This window comes from Meriones unguiculatus, chromosome 16 (genome assembly GCF_030254825.1).
Source record: "Meriones unguiculatus strain TT.TT164.6M chromosome 16, Bangor_MerUng_6.1, whole genome shotgun sequence".
In the NCBI taxonomy this organism is placed as follows: Eukaryota; Metazoa; Chordata; class Mammalia; order Rodentia; family Muridae; genus Meriones; species Meriones unguiculatus.
The window spans coordinates 34,869,909-34,890,761 of record NC_083363.1 but is presented as its reverse complement, the minus strand read 5'-3'; the positions used below and the strand labels follow the sequence as shown (position 1 = coordinate 34,890,761).

The following is a 20,853-nucleotide window of genomic DNA, read 5'->3' as shown; positions in this document are numbered from 1 at the left end:
CAGCAAGGTACCAAAGCAGATGCTGAGACTCATAGCCAATCTTTAGGCAGAGCACAAGGAATCTTATGAAAGAAGGGGAAGATGGGAAGACCTGGAGGAGACAGGAGCTCCACAAGGAGAGCAACAGAACCAAAAATATCTAGGCACAGGTGTCTTTTCTGAGACTGATACTCCAACCAAGGACCATACGTGGATATCTAAAACCCCTGCACAGATGTAGCTCATTGTCCAAGTGGGTATCCTAGTAATGGGAATAGGGACTGTCTCTGACATGAACTCAGTGGCTGGCTCTTTGATCAGCTCCTCCTGATAGGGGAACAGCCTTACCAGGCCACAGAAAAAGACAATGCTGCCAATCTTGATGAGACCTGATAAGCTAGGTTCAGATGAAAGGGCAGGAGGACCTCCCGTATCAGTGGACTTGGGGAGGAGCATGGGTGGAGATGAGGGAGGAAGGGTGGGATTGGGCGGGCATGAGGGAGGGGGTTATAATGGGGATACAAAGTGAATAAACTAATTTATATTAAAAAATAAAATTTAAAAAAAGAACATTCAACAATTTTTTGTGTGTCTACTATGGATTCGGTGCTTTCTAAGGTATTAATGGAATAATCATGATGTGAACTGACAGACTAAGATCAGAAAGGAGAGGAGAACCTCCCCTATTAGTGGACTTGGGGAGTGGCATGCAAGCAGAGGGAGGAGGGAGGGTGGGATTGGGATGGGAGGAGGGAGGGGCTTATGGGGGGATGCAGAATGAATAAAGTGTAATTGATGAAAAATTAAAAAAAAAAAGAAAAAAAAAAACACAAAATTGTTTTCAAGAGGTATGCTGGCAAGGAAGATAGGTAATAAAGAAAAATAATAAAAATAAAGAATAAAGTTATTTCATAACAATTGTTTGCAAGACCCACCGCCAAATTGCATATAGTTTCAAAAGAAAATTTATAAGCGAGGTAGTAACATTTTAAGTTTAACCTAGATCCTAGATTTTTAATTACAATGTAGATACTAGAAATTTAATTTTATTCTAAATGCTAGAATTTTAATTTTAATCTAGGTGCTAAGAATTTTGATCTAGATTAATTTTGATCTAGATAGCATTTTAATTTTGTTCTAGGTTCTAGAGTTTTAATATTAACCTGGTGCTAAAAACTTTTTGCTACTTTAAAAATACTTTTTTTTATCTTGCCCAACTAAGGAAGGTAGGAGTCATACTTCCATTACTGTGAGGTGTAATGACACAATCAGCAAATCCACTGACAGTCACCCAAAAGATGAGAAGCCTTCCTACACCCACTCCCTTATAATTGAGAAGGGGAATTAGCATATTTGGAAAAGATTACCCCACTGTCACACTAAAGCAAACACTACCAAGTCCCTATTCAAGGTGAAGATCCTTGACAGCTGATCACACAGAGGAAATCCAACCAGCTAACCAATATGCAGTTAGCAAAATGACACGGAAAGTGTGATTTTCTAGTTTGCAAAAATCTTAGCTTCGTTGTTTTTCGGAAGCCAATGGCCGTGCTTTACTGTGAGTTGATACTCTATTTCACATTTTATCTGTAAACCTGGTAGTGGAAGTAATATGCCTGTCTCTCTCCTTCCCTCAGAAGATGTCATAGCACTGACTTAAAAACACACATGAAATGGTTCAAGTAACTCTAGTAATCAGAGGTGAAGAGCCGTCTCCCACAAGACCTCTGACTTGATAGGTTCATTTATTCATAGGTTCAAACTACCAAGGATCTACTTTTATATTAAGGAAATGAAGAAACTGATCTATCTCTACATTTACATTAACCCTTAAAGGATGCCAACTTGAAAAATAAGTTATTAAGGGTTTTTCTTTCTTTCTTTTTTCTTTTTTTTTCACTAAGAAAATTCTTTCACTTTTTATCCCCAACCACTGAAAATAATAGATACTCAGGGATAAATGTCTAACAGCAAAATATGAGCTGTATTCTCCAGGGATATAATTCAACCTAGAAAGCCCCAAGTCAGTAAGAGAGTCTCTGAGATATTAAAAGGGAGATTTGATTTTTTAAGTCTTACACTTCTATATGAAGTAAAGTATTCCACAAAGTATGTAAGGCTGGAGCACATGAATATGGGTCATCTGAAGGACTCATAAACAGGAACATATCTGGTTTCTTCTAAAGCCAATAGTACTTGGGGAAAATATATGAGGAATGTGTAGTGATTTCATAATAAAACATTGCTATAATCTCACCAGTAATAAAACTCAAGTAGGTTTTTACATAACAGAATAATAAAATGGATACGTTCTACTTTCCATTTCCGTCCAAGTCCTATCATAGCAGATTTTAATATCTCCACATTTAAACTGATTAGTTTTAACGGCAATTTGACACACCTGGGAAGAGGGAGCCTCAACTGAAAAATTGCCCCATCAGATTAGCCTGTGGACATGTGTGGGCGTATTTCTTTTGACTGCTAATTGATGCAGGATCCCATTGTGGGTAGAACCATCCCTAGGTAGGCAGGACTTAGCTATCTAAAAAGGCAGAACCATGGCGGTCTCTCCTGCGTACACATTCCTACCTTGACTTTCTGCCTCGACTTAACTCCAAAATGGACTGTATCTTGTAAGCCAAATAAAACCTTTTGTCCCTTGAGTTGGTTTTATTTGACATAACATCACAGTAACAAAAACCTAACTAAGACAAGGAGACAAGTCTGACACAACATACTCAAATGAGCTAAGCAAAAACCAGTTTTCAGAGCTGAAGAGATGGCCTAGTCATTAGGATCACTGTCTGCTTTTCCAAAGGATCAAAATTCAATTTCCAGCACATACTTAGCAGCTCACAACTCTAGTTCTAGGAGATCTGACATCCTCACACAGATACACATGCAGGCAAAAGATCAAAGCACATAGAAAAATAAAAACAAAACATTAAAAAACTAAAACAGCAACAAAAATAACAGTTTTTATGCTCGCAATCCCTCCTTGACACCACTGTTATGAAAGGTTGCGGATTTGGGAAGTTTTTAAGAGATAAATGGGACTGGGTTGTCTCAAGTTCATCAAGTGTGTCTTCCATGAAACACTTAAACACTTGAGGAATATTCTCTGGGAATTTTTGGAAATCAGTGTGAAAACGAGGCCGATTCTCAACCTACTGCTCACAAAAAAAAAAAAAAAAAAAAAAAAAAAAAAAAAAAAAAGTGTGATGTACAGAGAGATTGTGCTATGGACCATGGTCTGCAAAGAACAGGAAGGTCCTTCCTCTCACTTTCACATTTCTAAGATTCTGAGCTGATGTTGCAGCCTGGGTGTGTGTTCTACTTATTTTTCCGTTACTGTGATAAAAACACTCTGACCAACAGCATCTTAGAGGAAGAAAGGGATCTGAGGAGTAATGGAAGCCGTGGGTGAGTGTGGAAAGTCCCGAGTGAATGTACACTGTTTGACATGGACTTGACGTTGTCAAGGAACAAAGCCTCAGGACCATGGAAAGTTGGCAAAGCCTTCCCATGAGGTGAGGCTTGGAGAGATAGCAAATGTTGACAATATGTGCAAATACAGGAGTTTACAAACAATTGCTTCTTCCTGATGGTTGCAACCTGAAAGTGATCCCCTAAAGACACCTAAGCAGGGACTAGAGAGGAATACTGTTTGTTGGCTTGCTCACTATTTTAGATTCAGCCCTGACCTACCCGTATGCAGGTGGTACCACTCATAATTGGTACTTCCTGAAGTATTTTTGATGAGACAGTCCCCCACAGGCCTATCTCTTCTGGGCAATTCTTCAATTACAGCTTTCCCCTCGGATGACTTTTGACTTTTAAAGCTAAGTAGGATAATGTAGAAAAGTCATAAACTAGAGATGAATATGGTCATTCAAGTCAATGGAAGAAGGTAGGTAAAAAATGTCGTGGAGTAGTATGTGTGCATGTGTGCACGTGCTTTTTGCATGTGCACATGCATGTGTGTGTGTGTTTCTCTGTATGCCTGTGTGAAGGATAAAGACTTAAGAACAAAAGAAAATGCTCAATATGGAATCACTTTTCGTGACCCCCAAGGACAATGCCATACTCCAAAGATGTAGAAATAAGATGGTACATCAGTCACTTCACCTGAACCATGGTGGTGATGAGGTAAAATGACCCCTGACAGCTTTATGAGGAAAAAGTGTCAATGATCTCTCACCATCAGTTCACTTCCACTAAGAACCACTCTGCTCCATCTCTCTCCTGTATCCAGGTTCACTACAGATGAGACTGAAGCTCTATAATTAAAGATGTATTCATTATTTACACTGTATTCAGCCTGCATGCCAGAAGAGGGCACCAGATCTCACTATAGATGGTTATCAGCCACCATGTGGTTGCTGGGAATTGCACCAGAACCTTTGAAAGAGAAACTAGTGCTTTTAACCTCTGAGTCAGCTCTCCAGCTGAAGTTCTATAATTAACGTTTTGATGATAATGTCATTCTAGGTCTACAGGACATCCTGACCACTTCAACACCAGACACAAGTATACACCACTACACTACTGGGTACTGGGTCTATATTAATTAAGTTAAAACTATAGAAATTAAAATCTCTTTATATTACCAGTCATTGACCAGAAATTCTATGGAACTTGACCTAGAATTTATCTGAATATGGAAAGGAAGTATTTCCACAAAAAAAAAAAAAAAAAAAAAAACTGGGTTGAATAAACTTTGGTCTTTTCAACCACAAAACCAACTCATCAAAAGAAAGCTGATACAGGGTTGCCTGAGTTGGGTAGGGATAGAGAGGTCCAAGAAGGCAGAAGTTGTGCATGCCCCTCCGGTGTTGAAGGATGCTTTAAAGGCATCCCAGAGATAATAGAAACCCCTTTGATTTTATAATTATACTTAATTGTTTTGTTTTCATTTGGAAGATGGGAATTCAATAGGTTGAGGAGTTTTCCAGAGGAAGCTTGTTAATGAGTTACCTTCTTTGAACAGCTTGCAGAAAGCTGTTCTCACCATTTATATTCGAGAATCATTGCCATGTGACCAGAACAGTGATCCAACCCTGAAGGCGAGGCAGCATACACCACCATTCTAATGGTTACAGCTACACACCTTTGTCTTTTGCCTCTTTGGGGTGTGTCCAACATTTGAAATCAAGCCCTCTTAACCCTCTGGAGCTTCCAGTCCTTGAAACCCATTTTGGACAGGTAATAAGTGGAAAAGCCGAGCTAAGATAAATGGGAAAACTGCTAACCAGTAATAAATGCGAATGAACTATGTATCGACCTTGTATGGGTCTAAAGGGATTGATGTTGGATGAGCATTTATCATATAAGGCTATCATATCATTTTGTACCATTACAAATTTACTGAGTGAGCACTAATAATTGTCATGGGTTTAAAAGAAAGGTAGTTATGGCCATAAAAGAGTAAATAGGATGAGAGCTCTATAGCTTGAATGTGGCTGCTAGTCTAAGAATATACACATAAGATAAAACAGCATACACTTTCCCCTGGGGGAAGCAGCCTTGCCAGGCCACAGAGGATGACCGTGCAGCCAGTCCTGACAAGACCTGATAGGCTAGGATGAGATGGAATGGGAGGAGGACCTCCCCTATCAGTGGAGTAAGGGAGGGGCATAGGAGGAGAAGAGGGAGGAAGGGAGGGGGCCACAGCTGAGATACAAGTGAATTAATTGTAATAAATAATAAAATAATTAAAATTAAAACTAAACACCAATACACAAATATATGTGTGTAAAATTAGTTAAAGCTGGCATACACCAGTAAATGGTCTCAATAGTTTCCTGGTTGAGATATTGAATTAAATAGTTAAATAAGACACTAGTATGGAAGAAATACAATTTCAAGCCTACAAGATGGCTCATAAGGTAAAGGCACCACATAGAAAAATGACCTGAATTCTGTCCCTGAATATATAAACAAATAAATGTAATTTAAACAACAATAACACCACACTTTTTCTCTATGATCCTATGTGTCTTGCCTCCCATGTGAGAAGAAGAAAAAAACAACTGAGAACAACCACAGGCCAAAGAGGCCCAAGCCACTCCATGAAAACATGTAAAGGGATAGCAGAGTTATATATGTGTTCAGTATTTATCTTAATGTTTTATTAACAATTAAGGCTATGGGACCATTTTTTTTCAAGCTTATCAATGTGCCTTGGAGAAATAATACAAAAAAACATATTATTTTAAAAGTTTAATTTTGAGCCTGGCACAAAGTCAAGTTTAGATCAAATAACTGAAAAAAAAATTTAAGAAGGAATCATAAAATACAATGTCCAGAGAATGCCTTGAGAGTGAAAGCAGGAATTAAAGAGTAAAGTAATACAATATAAATATAAATTAGGTGAAAATATTTTCTTTGGGGTGATTTTATTGATGAATTTATTTTTTCTAAAGCCATTTTGAAGCTTAACATTATTCAGATTTGGGAGGGAAGATAATAGAGAGAGGGAGAAAGGAATATTTGAAAAATCTAAGGAAATATTTTAGGTTCACTTAAAATACAAATATAATATTTAATAAATAGTTTAAATGGACTTATGCTACGTGAAGTGAGAATGCGCCACTCAAGAGCCATAAACTATCTAACAAAAACCTCAATGCCAGGAACTGGAAATCTCTCTTAGAATTATTGGTTGGGGAATCAAGAAAGCCATAAAATTATATTGTTGTGGCTCTTGCTTGCCTCTCAGAACTAGAAGATAAGACTCTATTGCTGAAGACACTACAAAATATGGACACAGGACTTTGATGAATGGGATAGAAACTGACCTGAAAGCTTCCTCCGGGAGGACTAGCTTTCACAGTATCTGACAGTATAATGCAAACTACCAAGGGAGAAGAACGATCAATAGACCTACCCAACTGTAAAGCTTATGAAGTACAAACAATGACCGTCACAGCAAGGTATATCCAAGGGTGCAATAGTGGCACTTTTGTCGTGAGGGTAACCAAAATAATTTTTCTGGTAGATAATCAGAAATGAATTCATAGAAGATCTTAGAAAATAAAAATATATGACAAAGTGTCTTAATAAAAGATCAGTATATAATAAAAAATTTTAAACCTAGAAAACATGTATATGTCTTAAACAGTAGAATAACTTTCATTAGATTTTGGAACAAGAATGGTTTCCTTTCGCGTGTCACTATGTTTCAAAGTGTGTCTTAGAACAGTTGTTTAGGCAATAGAAAAAATTAAGGGGAAGGAGAGAGAGAGATACAAATCAGAAAATATGACCTCAAAATGTTTATTATTTGAGGTCATACTGGTTTTTTTATCTATAAACCCCAAGAAGGAAACTGCAAAATAATTAGCCTTCCAATAATTTAGAACATCGTTAATCTGCTTGGTTAAGATAAAAAGAAATGTATAGAAATCAATAATCTAGAAATAAAAATGATTAATTTGAAAACAACAGAAGAAAAGACTCTGCTTAGAAAGTAATTACAAGGATAAATTCTCTCTCTATTTCTCTGTGTGTGTGTGTATACGCACACATGTGTTCAGATGTATGCAGTTGTCAGTGGGTGTAGATACATGTAGAAGCCAAAAGTCATCCTTGCACAGCATTTTTCAGGGGCTAATCACATTGTTTTAACGACATTTTTCAGGGTATTTCACTGGGACCTGGAAATTATACTAGATTAGCTGACTAGCCAGAATCAGGGACAGTCTGTTTCCACCATGACCAGCAAGCCCCACCCCCACAAAAGTGTTGTAATTACACATGCCTGCCACCAAGCCCAGCTCTTTATGTGGATGCTGGGGCTCAAACTTCAGTCTTCAGACTCCGCAGAGAGCATTTCACCAACTGAACCATCTTGTCAGCCCCAAAGACAGACTTTCCAGGAATAAAATAAACAAGAAAATTATAAGAATTTCTTTGAAACTCTCCAAAAACAATAGAAATACTCAGAGTTCTTGGGTGGGATTCTCAATATTGCAAACACTTTATTTCCTCAAGAAAATTACGTTAGAACACCAACCTTTTTTTTCCAACTAGATAATCTGATATTTAAATTCTTGTCGACTTCAAAACAATAAGTAAAATTAGACAAGTAAGATTCAGGGTGGGGAGAGTTGAAGGGAAAGTTTTAAACACAACACATTTTTGTAACTACAAGTATGATACTTATGTTCTAGTTTGATTTTTGTTGTTGCTGCTGCTGTGATAAAGCACAGACCCAGAGCAAATTGAGAAGGAAAGGTTTATTTGGTTCTTACATCTCAATGAAGAGTCCATCATCAAAGGAAATCCAGGCAAGAACTTAAGCAAAAGCAGAGTTGGGAAACACGGAGGAATACTACTTACTGATGGACTTGTTCTTCACGGCTTCCGTGGCCTGCTCTGTTATACCTCTCTGACCATCCGCCCAGGGATGGCTACATTTCCACCTGTCTAGGCTATTCTACACTAAGCTTTCATTAAGAAAATCCCCTGCAAGACTTACCTACTGGCCATCTTGTGGAGGTGACTCCTCATTTGAAGTGTCCCTTGACACATGTATAAAGTTGACAAAACTAACCAGCACAGAACATATGAAAAAAAGTTTGTGAATTTTAACAGAAGCTTAAAAACATGGAGGAACACAAACTGTGATAGATTTGTCATCACAGAAAAAGATGAATTGTTGAATTGTTGTGAAAATTGGATAGGAATCTGTAAAGAACATATTTTGATCCTTAACTCAGACTCAACAAATGAGATTACAGAACTTATTAGTAACAGAGGATAAAAGCCAAATATGCCAAATGAAAACACAGCTGTTACATAAGATATTCAAGGAAGGTGATTTCAGAATGAGAAGTGACAGCATGTGACATAGAACTCTATAAAGCTTAAGAGAAAAACTGATCAATCCATCCGTATAAAAATAAAAAAAACAATTAATATCGGAGGGATGTGGAATTCTTGTTACTAAGAATGTGTTTCTTATTTTACAAAGCAAAGAATTCAATAACATATAAAAAGCAATATTTAAGAAGGAAATTCTATGTAAATGCTAGACATTTATTAATATTCTCAAATAAGCCAGTCTTTTAATGAAGAAGAAAACTTCCTGATGATGATGGAGCACTGCACATGTAGGCCTGAACACCAGCTGCTTGTTAGATAAGTTTCCTAAAACTGAGAAACACAGACTTCTCAAGAGATGGTTGCAGAACCATTTTTTTTCAGGTGACTGAGCCCTAACTTAACACAAGTTACAACATGGAAGCTCTGTCTTACAGACCTTAATGCCCTTCCACCAGTTCTAGATTCACAGCAGAAATATTTATCTGCATGTTAAAGTTAAAAGTATGACCAAGTTTATCTTCTAAGTCACTCTTTTCATGGAAAAAATAGCCCCAGTAGCAAATTTGAGGAGAGTCTACTTGTCAACCTGGATCCTCAGCATTTTGACAACAGCTGAAACTCTTACATAGATCCTTCTCTATAAAAGTCAACTAAAATGGCAAACTACTCAGTGCTCTGGTCTCCAGTTTCTTTAGTTCAATAACTGAAACAGGAAGCTCATTTGGACTGACAAATACAATAAAGACATCTGTCCAGAAGATCTAATAGAACAAAAGATACTTTGGAAGAACAACAACAAAGAGCCTTATGGATGACATTTGAGAGCTAGAGAACCAAGCAAGTACATTTTGTCCCGTAAGTTCACTGGACAAAAGCAAAATGGCTTCTGCTAAGATATGTCAACAGTACTGGACATAGGAGAGTAAATTTTCTTCTCATAAAAGCCGACTGAAAATAGGTAGAAGAATTTCCTTTCTAAGATTCTTACAAAGTAAGAATACAAATGATGTCACTATAAAAGCTATGAGAATCAAAGTATCTTCACAGGGAGATTAGCTTTACAATAAAAAGAATCACAAGGATATACTAAAGTCAGCACATCAGCAAATTCTAAGCATCAAAATCTCAAAGAAAAGAGATTTCTTTTTTTTTAACGGACAGTAGACTTTCTTTGATAAGCAAAGCTGCTTTGCACAGTGAATACATTTAATATTTCCGAATGTGAGTCTTAAATACCAATTCAAATCACTCTTAAGGCATCATCATTTCTCATGCAACAGCAGATGGATAAGAAATGGCTAAAATTGAAGGAGCAATTCTTTTCGAAAGAGGTGGAGACCAAATATGATGGCACCGAGTCCCAAGCATTTACCTGTGCTACACTAACATACAGCAGAAGTGTGATTATGAAGATAGACCACAGGCTCCTGAGATGTGGGAGAATTCTGAACTTGCATTCTGTCAGCTTTAACTGAACAATAGTTTCCTTCTACCTTATTAGGCTCTGGGTTAAGGTCAAAATAGACAGCTGAGGACCTGCAAAGGATCCGCTTAGACACAACAATAAACAAGTTTATTTTGGCTCCATCCTACAGTTCAATTTCATAACTAATGTAGTCACAGCATCCTAAGACAAAGACGACTAGTTACTATTGATGACAAATAGAACTGTCCAAAATCTGACTCTGGCTTTCCAGGAACTTCAAATTCCTTTCACTTAAAAAAGTAAGTGTAGAACAAAGGCTCTGTTGCAAGTCCAAGATGAATCAGGGCTTCATAGTTTATAGTTGGGTGCTGGACCATGACGTAAGAGAACTAATTAGGGAGATGAGCAGGCAATTATTTTTAAGTCAGAAGGAGGCCCCTGAGTACCCTTGGAGCGTCTCTGAGGCAATTTTTAGGGTGGGTCTTGAGGTTCACAGAACATCTTTTATTTCATGTTGTCAAGGACTGAGTGCTTGGGTTAAGTCTGTCTACAAACTGGAAAGGAGGTGTGGTTTGAATTATCCTGTAGAATCATCTTCAACTCCGGTAATACTGAGGTCTTCAGGTGTCATCTAAGAGGGAGAAGGAAGCCAATCGACAGCTATAATCATGTGCTCCCAATTAAATGGTCATGTAACTCCTAATAGAAGTCACTCTTGGTGAAAGGGAAACTGATGGGGCAGGAGTGGAAAAGAGATCAGTGGCCTCAGAGGCTACTGAGAGTGAGTTCAAGATTGTGAAGATTTGAAAAGGGGGACCCAATTTAACGCAGGAGCAATGAGCAGTGACAGGACATGAGGGGCAAACTGGAGTATTTCTGCAGCAAAATACAAAAGGACTGTAAAGCAAATTACATATGTCGGCAGTGAAGGCTCACACCTCTCTAGAATAAAGAGTCAGGTGGACGGCATTGCTAAGAACAGGGCCAGAAAACATAACAAGACAAATATATTTGATGGGCTAGAAAATATTATTAGCTTGTCTGGAGACAAGTGAATTTTGAAGGACTTAAGGGAGACAGATAACTGCATTAACAGTAGCAGAAGAACGCAAGATCTATCTTCCAGAGAACTGTCAAGCTAAGAACTATAACCGAGTGCTTAAATTACTGAGAAACTCCTCAGTTATTGTGGTTGCTAAATTTGAATGATGCCGTAGGCAAAACTGAAGTCCTATCTGTTTTGTTTCTAGGCTCTCTACTAAACCAAAAGGGACTAAAAACTTAAAGTTTGGATCATGTCAGCAAGCACACACTGGGAAAAGTGCCCTCTGTGAGGCACTTGTGACTCTGTGCCTTTTAACTATGGCTTTCGGCCACTAGGCATCCAGGGAGCGAAAGCTAGCACACCTGCCATCAGTCTCCAGGAGTGAATTCCAGCAAACCTGCAATCTTTTTTCTTCACCACAGGCAAAATTCTATAGCCGAGCACAGGGGTGAGCTACCCTGGAGGAGAAGAGTAGTCAGCTATGCGGCCAGAAGCCAACACTTTCTTCTCCTAACAGGAAGCTAGCTCCCTGGGGAAAAACAGACATTTCTCTCAGAAAATGGACACAGCAGTCTATGGAGCCCATAACCAAGCAGAAAGGTATTATTAGGTTCTGACAGGGCACCCTGAATTTAAAGATTTTCCATACTTGGTCTAAACTGGTTTCCATCATCCACGAACCTCTGCCTTGTCCCTCTTTCTTCTTTAGGATATGTATTTTCCCAGAAAAACCATCTAAATGTGGCACATGTTTCAAAAATGGGTAAAATGAATAGAGTGAATTTTGATGCTATTATGCGTAAGTATTCCTACTTGGGCGGTTTCTTATTGTATGAAGACTTCTCGGCATAACTCATACTCTCAGCCTGTTTTGACCTACATTGTAACAGTTTGTGAAGATGTATCACGACTGCCTTTGAGAAAAAAATAAGTTTGATTTATCCCAGTGTAGTGGCTTTCTATATAGACAATGTCAATGTCCACTACACATTATTAGAAAGACAAGGCAAGGGATGAGGTACTTCTTTCTCAACGGAGAATATGCTCTTGTCAGAAGTATGTCATTCTAGGCTGTCTCAGAAACGAGTAACCTAGGGCCTTCACACACGGGTATTCTGTTCTCTGTGAAGCTCACTGACAAAATTTCTGCTGCCATGAAGGTAAAGCCAAATGCAGAGCCTGAAAGATGTGTGCCTACTGTTAAAGTCCCTACCTGCTGCAGCAAGCCCTGACCTCTGCCTAGGGGGAGCTGCTCCTCTCCCAGGGGTCCTTCACGATATAATCCAGACATATTGGTTCTGCTACCCCATCTGTCCCTCTTCTCCCTTTTCCCTCCCCCCATGTCTCCCTTCCTACCTCTCTCTCTCCTTTCCTCCATCTTTCTCCCCCCTCCCCAACACGTGATCCCCTTCTCCAGCACTGCTCCCAATAAACCTGCATTTATATGACATAGCTTCGTCTTGCCATTAGCTCTTTCCATTTTATTTAATCAATCACCCACTCTTAACCTATTAAATACACATTTTTGTGTTATTACAGTGATGTCAAAATGAAATTATCTGATGTCATTCTTTAAAGACTATAACAACTCTTAATTATTTGAATTCATTATTAAAAGAAATGCATTTCTGCTGAAGACATAAATCTAGTTCCTGTAATTCAAATACTTTGTTCATTGCAGCCAATGTTGTGGGACAGTCTAAAACAGTACTTTAGAAGGCGAAGAATCCATGGACTAAGCCAAGAAAATGAATATACAGTCTCTTGCCATGTTTTCCTCCCTCTTCCCCACCTCTTTCTTCCCTCCTCTCTTCCTCCACCTCTCTGATAAAGTAAATCAAAGTTTAAATTTTAAAACATAATTCTGTTTAGCACAATCACCGTCAAAGCAAGAGTGCACCTTGTGGAGTTTCTTGAATGTGAAACAGAGAGGTAGAAGGAAGGGAGAAAAGCGCCTTCCAGAGTTCATTCAGAGGCCAGCCTAGATAAGACTCTTCACTCACATGGCAAGAACAGCCCAATCACCTCTAAGTGTGCAGACTGTCCTTGGAGGCCACCCCTTATAAGCAGGTCATTCGTGGTTCTACATCCAGCAGAGGAGGCCCACGTATGGGCACCTCCAGCCCAAAAGGGGGTTTGGGGTATCCTCCCTTCACCAAAGAGACTTACGACTCATTTTCAAAAATGTTTCTCCATCTCCCACATTGCATCTACATGAGAGGAGGAGGAAATGGCTTACCAGCACATCCTAGGCTGCCTCATCATCTGCCACAGCCAGATGTGAGTGAAAACTCCCCCATAAGTTAGACCTTATGTTCCTAAATATTTCAGATGTTAAGTCAGCATGCTACCCTGCATCCTGGGTTAGCAGAATGTGTTCAAAAACCTGCTTTGTGAACTAGCAGGTGTGAGGCTCAGTAGGCTAGTACATTGGCAAAGAGACACCAGCTGTGACAGGAAGAATTCCCACATGGATCCTAAGAGTCTGACCTATACATACACACCTCATGAAATCCCTTCCCTGGAATGTGGAGCAGAAATATGTGAATAAATATGCAGATGAGGCATCAGTTAAGGATTTAATTAAGATGAATCGTGAGCTGACCTTGAGTTCGTCAGAAAGGGCATTACCTTGAATGGTCCTGACTTAAGAGAGCTTTTGCAAAAGACCCTCTTGCTGATCTCAGAGAAATAAGCTGTTTTCTTATGAGATCATACATGGGAAAGGTTTTGGAGCAGAAACCCCACAGCAGGCTCTAGCTGTTGGGCCTGACTGACTGGGAAGAAAATCAGAAACTCAGTTATAAAGATACAAGTCTTCCAACCACTGTTTTAGGCTGGAAGAGACCACAGGTCCAGCTGACAACTTATTTATGTCCTTTTGGGCCTCCCAGAAGAAAACTCAGCTAAACCATGCTCAGACATCCCAACTACAAAGGGGAGATGATAAACTCTCTATGTTGAGTTGATTATTACACAAAAATAGAACACTAACAAAGGTCCTTGGATTCCTAAGCATAGGTACTGGGAATACGAAAGTCTACAACAGTAGCAGATAAAAAACAAAATAAGATGAAAAAGCACAAATCTTTGCAAACTTTGGTACGTGGAGTGCCAGGGATGTTTCCCTCAGTGTATTCACCCAGGCTTTACTGACAGGACCACATGTAATAAAGTGCATTGCTTTTTACCAGCCTCTGAGGACATTCTCCAAACAACTTGGCAAAGACTTAGGAGAGTTGTGCTGGCTTCTGTCCTAAATTACTCTGCCCTTTGCTCAGCACTAGGTGCTCTGTTTCTCTTCCTGTGCCTTTCACATGAAGAAATTAAAATAATGACAACAACAAAACCCACATTGGAATTGTATCCATAAAGAAAGAATTTTAACCTAAATATATATTTCTTTAAATCTTTTGCCCAGGCTATGTATACATAAAATATATACAAATACTAATAAGTACCACCTTTGCTTTGAGGATGTTAGGTACCACCTCCCTGAGGGTGCATATCAGGCTACAATTTGTCTTAGTAATCACATACGGAAAGAAGCAGTCTGTCCCAATTTAGATAAGATGAGAAAATGTAGGCTAATGCACCATTATGTTTGAAATGGAAACTTCTTTACAGCTTCCAAAAAAGAAAAATAAGTTTTCATCAGATAGTCTTTAGTGACAAATACTTCTATGTTAAAAACTAGATTTTTTGTAAATATGTCCTTAAATGTTTTGTTGTTATATATTTTCTATAATATTTATGATAATATTAATATACTTAAAGCCAACATCTATTCACAAAAGTTACAATGCACTAAACCTAGTTAATAAAAGTAGCTATATAAGCACAAGCTATATGTTGGGTATAATAACAGTCATATGTGTCTGTGTGTTTTAAGTGAGAAGTGTTCGTCCATGTAATGAAACAAATAAACTCACTGCAATTACTTTTTTTTTTTTTCACCATAAGTGGGCTGTATGGATTCAACAGCTGAAGGGTTCTTGGTCTCCGTCTCAGTACACTGCAGTTAAATAAACTAGAAATGTTTCCATAAGTAAACTTCAGTTATAATTTTATATAAGCAATATTTGTTCCTAATAATGTTTACAAGTTACATATATAAAGATGAAAGGAAAGAAAATTTGATTGTGCTCTTCAATAGACCATCAATAAATGATTTAAAAAAACCTAACTACTCTTCTGTTGTGCTGTCATACCATAAATTTGTAGGATGGGAATACATTTATTTTCCACTGAGGAGACTTTTAGATGATGTCCTGACTTCTTATAACATTTTTAATTTTGGTGGTAAATCAGTAAAGGTAATAAAAATCTGTGTACTCTTTAGGTTAGAACAGAGAAGTTTGCCAGGATAGTGTTTCTTTTTATTTTTATTAAGATTGTTGGAAATAACAATAAAAGCCACATGAACATGCTCATAAAACAGACCTCAGAAATAGAGTAGAAATGAACACAGTCAACACAATGTATACAGACTGAAATAGCAATATAAACTTTTCAGCAGAGTTTTTAATTACAGAGGTGACACATTTGATACTTTAAAACTTACATAAAACCTTATCTTTCAAAAGAAAATAAATTATTTTATGAATAGATCAAAAGAAAGGAGAATGTTTATAGGAAAAAGTTTCAAGGCTAGAACTATTTAATAAAATTGTTTCAACAAAAAAAAACATGTCATAATAAGATTAAGTAAAACTTTGATTGGAAAAGTGATGTTCTCACAATTCTAAATTCAGCAAATTCTGTGAGGGGGATTTAGTTTAATTTCAAATTATTCAAGTCATCCTGCATTAAAAAAAGTTAAATGAGAAAATAACAATCTTTTAAGAGTAGAGTTTCTTGAGAGAAGATGTATTCATTAAATGTTGCAAACAAAATCTTGACACTGTCAATGTCTATATTACTACTTGAGAAAACTGTGATTTCATACACCCTGGCACCCTCAAGACTCTGAGAGCACAGATTAGGCATGGTCACCAAACAGGTTTGTGTGTGTGTGTGTGTGTGTGTGTGTGTGTGTTTGCATGTGTGTGCATGCTTCTGTATGTGTGAGAGAGAGCTAAATGTTGGTATATGATGAGTTTCTCAAATAAGAATTTAAAAATTTCTAACCTCTTCTTTAAAAAGAATTGTAGAATAGTGATTCATACACACACACATACATCTATATCTCTCTACATGTGCGCCCATGCTCATCATGCGATTCAGAAAGGGGCCACATCCTCACACTACAGCCTTTTTAATTAGCAACTGCAATCCAGATGTCTCTCTGTAGTGGTTCACAGGGTTCTTCTGAGATGATTTAGTATTCACTGTACTCCATTAAACTTTAAATGACAATGACACAAGCAAATCACCATTTTCTAATCACCTCACCGTCAAGACATGCACTCAGGACAGACATTTAGAGCACCTTGGTTTGGAATATTCAACTTTTAGAACCGCCATCTGTTCTGAACTGCTCTTCAGGGATCACAGAGCAGCCAGAGACAGCAGTGTTGTTGATTTTGATGGGGGTGGCGTTGGCAAGGACTTGAACTTGTCCTCAAATAATTTTTCCTATTGTCATCTAATAAAACAAATATCTAGCAACAGTGTCCAATTCACACATACTTCCTCATATCAAGTAATACGAAAAAAGAAAGAACCGATATTCTAAAGGGTATTTCAAAAGAACAACTACAAAAGAGTGAGCAAACAGCCACATTAGCCTTGATTACGCTGAATTTCAAAACCAAACACGATCAAAAAACATTTCACCTTTTTGGTAAGCAAAATGGGCCCAACTCTTCCAAAAACGTTAAAATCTTCTGTCCCACCCTAGTAGGGTCTGTGCATTCAGATTGCCCGAGTAGAAGTGGAAATACGTGTTAAATTTCACACAGGCTACAAGAGATGCTCAGCCACAGTATAAAACAGAGACCCCTGAACTGCTGAGAAAGCTTTTAGAATGGATGAGTCTTGTATAACAGAAAGGGGACAAGAGCACGCAGAAGCTGCCTACAATGAAGACGTGGGTATTCTGGTGGAACCTACTGCCAGCATTTGTTCAGGACAGAGGTAAAACCAATTGCAAGAGCCCTGGGCTCCAGCATCAGAAGCTTGGAAGGAGAGAGGACCTGACCGTGGTCCTGAAAGATCCCTTACTAATTCCAGAAAAACACAGAACAGCGTATCTTCACGCGCATTTTCCCAGTCCAACCCACGAAGTCAGATATTCAATACTATCTATCTTCACAAAACTCTGAAACTTTCTCTACGTTAGAGTAAGCCTTCACAATGTCCAACTCCTCCTTCAAGTCTTTCCTCGAGTGCTGTCATTTCAGCACTAAGAGGCGAGATTCTGTCAAACTCTCAACACTCAGGAAGCTCGTACCTGTCCTGGAGAATTCTACTCAGATTTCTTAAACTCGAATTGGAAATCACAGAAGTCTGGGAAACCTCCAAACTCTAACCCAGGCAGACTAGGAACTCTAGAAAATAAAGTGCACACCACCTCGCCCTGCACCAAGCTACTCAACGCTCAGCACAGGTCCCACTGTGAATCGTCAATCATTTTACAGACCTGTGCTCCAGATCTAGGCAATCATGATATCCATCTACACCAATGCCAAGTGCTTTCATGATTTGTGTGTGTGTTGGGGGAGGGAGGGTCTTGTTTTATTTTCCTCCTCCTAAAAGACACCCTGGCTACACCTGCAAAAGAAGGCAAATAAATTACTGTGCAGATGGAAACAGGAAAGCGGGAGCAAAAGTCCAAGAGAAAAACCATCCTAGGGAAACAGGCAAATCCGGCAAGCCCTACTTACGTGTTCCGTCGAAACGGGTGGCGATAGTGTCCAGGAAGGTGTTCTGAGGAGCCAGTAATCCTTTCATAACCGGCATTTTTCCAGCCCGGTGTGAAATTCCCCATCAAAGTTTGTCCAGGAGGATGGCTCCGCAGGAAAGTGCCAAGCTGGGAGAAGCCACCGGGAGCGTGATGACGGCAGGGGCGGGGGGCCAGGCGTGCTGAGGATGGGGCCGGGCAAGGAAGAGGGGAGGGTGGCAGCCGAAGGGGCTACTCCCCGGCCGCCGCGCAGTGCCCAAAGCAACCCGCGATCCGGGCTCTGAACCCGCCTAGTTCCAGGCTCCTTCCTCCACCCCCTCTTTTTCCTGCTGCGACACCCCCAGTCTCTCCGTAGAGCCTTTGAGAGCCCACAGTGGCCCGGGGCGCCGCGCCCTGACCGGAGCTCTAGGGTCGTGGAGGACGGCGCCCCATCTGGGGAGATTGCAGCGCTGAGCCTCCAGTACCCCAGGGACTCTGAGAAACCAAGAAACGCTCAGCAGAGCAACTCCCGCCCCCCAGGAGCCGGGAACAAAGACCCCTTTGTTCCAGCTCTGTCCCTCTCCCAGGAGATCGGAGTCCCGTGGGTGTGGTGTCGTGGCGGGGAGGAGATAGGTCACCGCAGGTAACCCGCCTCCGCCTGGAACTTGGGAGGGAGAGGCCCCCCACCGTGGTGTCCTAGGTAGCGAACGCAGCCTGGGGCTCCGGAGGGAGGTGGCCCCCTTCCGGCGCACCTGCCATCCCCAGGTCCAAGTCAGAGGGGTGCCTGCCACTCCCGACCACCGGGGTCTCCTCCACACTGGAAAACCGACCCAAGAGGGAGGCTTTCCGAACTCTCCTTCCCCAGCTCTGAAAGAGAATCCAGGTACCCCGCCCCCTGCCAATTTCCCACTGCTCCCTCCAAACCACCCAAACTAAAAGGGAAAAAAGAAAGAAACCCTCTCAAATGGGTGAGGGTTTCCCACCCTCCCGTGAAATGTGCATAGAGCGTTTCTAGAAAAGTTTGCTGTTTTTTATTGGTTTACAAAATTCGTGAAAGTAACAGAGGTGAGTTTTTTTGTGTAAAAAACAATTTCAACACGATTCCCTCCTCCGCGGCAAGTGGCCCCCACCCCCACTCCACGACCTGCCTGGCGCCGGGAGCTGCAGGTACCGCGGAAAACTGAGCGGTTTCTCGGCCTCTCTACCTGGGGCTCGCGAGGGGACTCCCTCTCCACCTACATCACGCTAAGGAAAGCCACCCAAACCCAGGGTGCCTCTCTGCGGGAGGGCAAAGGGACGGACGGGTGGACCCCAGCCTCCACTGAAACCCTAGCAAGGGGGAAAGGGAAAGTTAAAGAGTCCAAGAGAGAAGAACAAACAGAAGCACAGGTGCTGCTGCACCCGGAAAGGAGGGAGGGAAACGCGAACAGGTGTCTGAGGCGCTGCGGAGACCGCTTGGTCCCCGCCTCCAGGATTCGGGCGTGGCAGCAGGTGCCAGCGGCCCTAGAACATCTGGCAAGGGATCTTTGCCTGAATCCCTGGGGATCCCAGGGGTGAGGAGGGACCCTAGGGGTTTCCTCGCTGCGGTCCTGGGCTCCGCGAGGGCGGGGTGAGAGAGAAAGGAGGCGGTTCCTTGTTCCCGCCCCTGGTCCCCCTTATTCGTGATGCACTTCCGGCCTCCGAGGATTCCCTTTGTGTTGAGATTCCAGATCCGCCCGTCATACTACGCGTGAGCGGGAAGGCCCGGGATTCCGGGTGGGTGGCTGCCCCCTGAGGCTCAGGCTGTGCGTCCTGGTTTTTTTATTTTTATTTTTTTATTTTTTCCTTTTCCGTTTATATTACTGCTACCGATCAGCCGTACAACCCCTCCCCCAACCCTACCCTAGCCAATGCTCTGTCTGGAGCCAGTTGTTCCTTGCTAGAAAACATAGCTGCTCTGGTGCCCGCACACACCCACGCAGCTGAGCTTTGCTGACTCCTTCTTCGGCTGAGCCAGGAGAAAGACGGAGGAGTCTGCTTCTGCATGAGTGGTGCCGGTGCCCAAGAAAACATAGGCTTCCTCTGCCAGGGGAAGAGTGGGAAGTGGCTTGAAGCTAAGCATGAAATGTATGCGTAAGCAAGCCACTGCTCAGATTCATAAATATTTGCACTGTAAGCGTGCTTGAGTGTGAAAAGCAAAAACAACAACAAAAACCGAAACTGTTTCCTTTTTAGTCTGGCCTCATTTGTTACAAAGAAACCATACAGGGTCTTAATAGTAGAAACCCAAAAGGCAGTTTGGGTTCCGTGGCAAAGGAAGTCAACCATGTACCATCTTATATTTTAGCCTTTCCTCCGATACCCAGAACAAGTCAAGCTAGGCAGAGCATCCCTTGGATCCTTTGGGTCCAGGCCTCCCACAAACCTGTGCTTAGTAAGCGGACCACACTCTGTTCCTTTTTTTCTACCCGGATGTCTTTCTTACGAAGACATCCTTCATCACTTCTAGTTGCACATGCTTAAACAGGGGCCTCCATTGCTATCACTGATCAGAAAAACCATTTGTATGGTAACATGGCAGCTCTTCTGTTTCTACCAAGCAATTACTTGTGTCACTTATTTGAAGAGCCCATTGATGATTCATCTCTGAGGGACAGGGAGAGAAGAAGGGGTAGTAAGGAATGTATTTGGATTCCAGCAAACCTCATCTGTGAGAAGGCAAATCACAGCACAGTGTGATTGTTAATTTTATCTTACTTGGTTAGTTTAAGA

General features: G+C 40.7%; 1 protein-coding gene across 1 annotated transcript in view; it reads right to left on the bottom strand.

Moving 5' to 3' along the window:
• Positions 1-18,547, bottom strand: part of Kcnh8 (potassium voltage-gated channel subfamily H member 8) — a 410,173-nt gene extending 391,626 nt beyond the window's left edge. Inside the window, exon 1 of the mRNA XM_060369655.1 lies at positions 18,107-18,547. Within this exon, the coding sequence (XP_060225638.1) occupies positions 18,107-18,182 (76 nt within the window). The 5' untranslated portion in view covers positions 18,183-18,547. The remainder of the gene's footprint in view (positions 1-18,106) is intronic.
• Between the last annotated feature and the right edge of the window lie 2,306 nt (positions 18,548-20,853).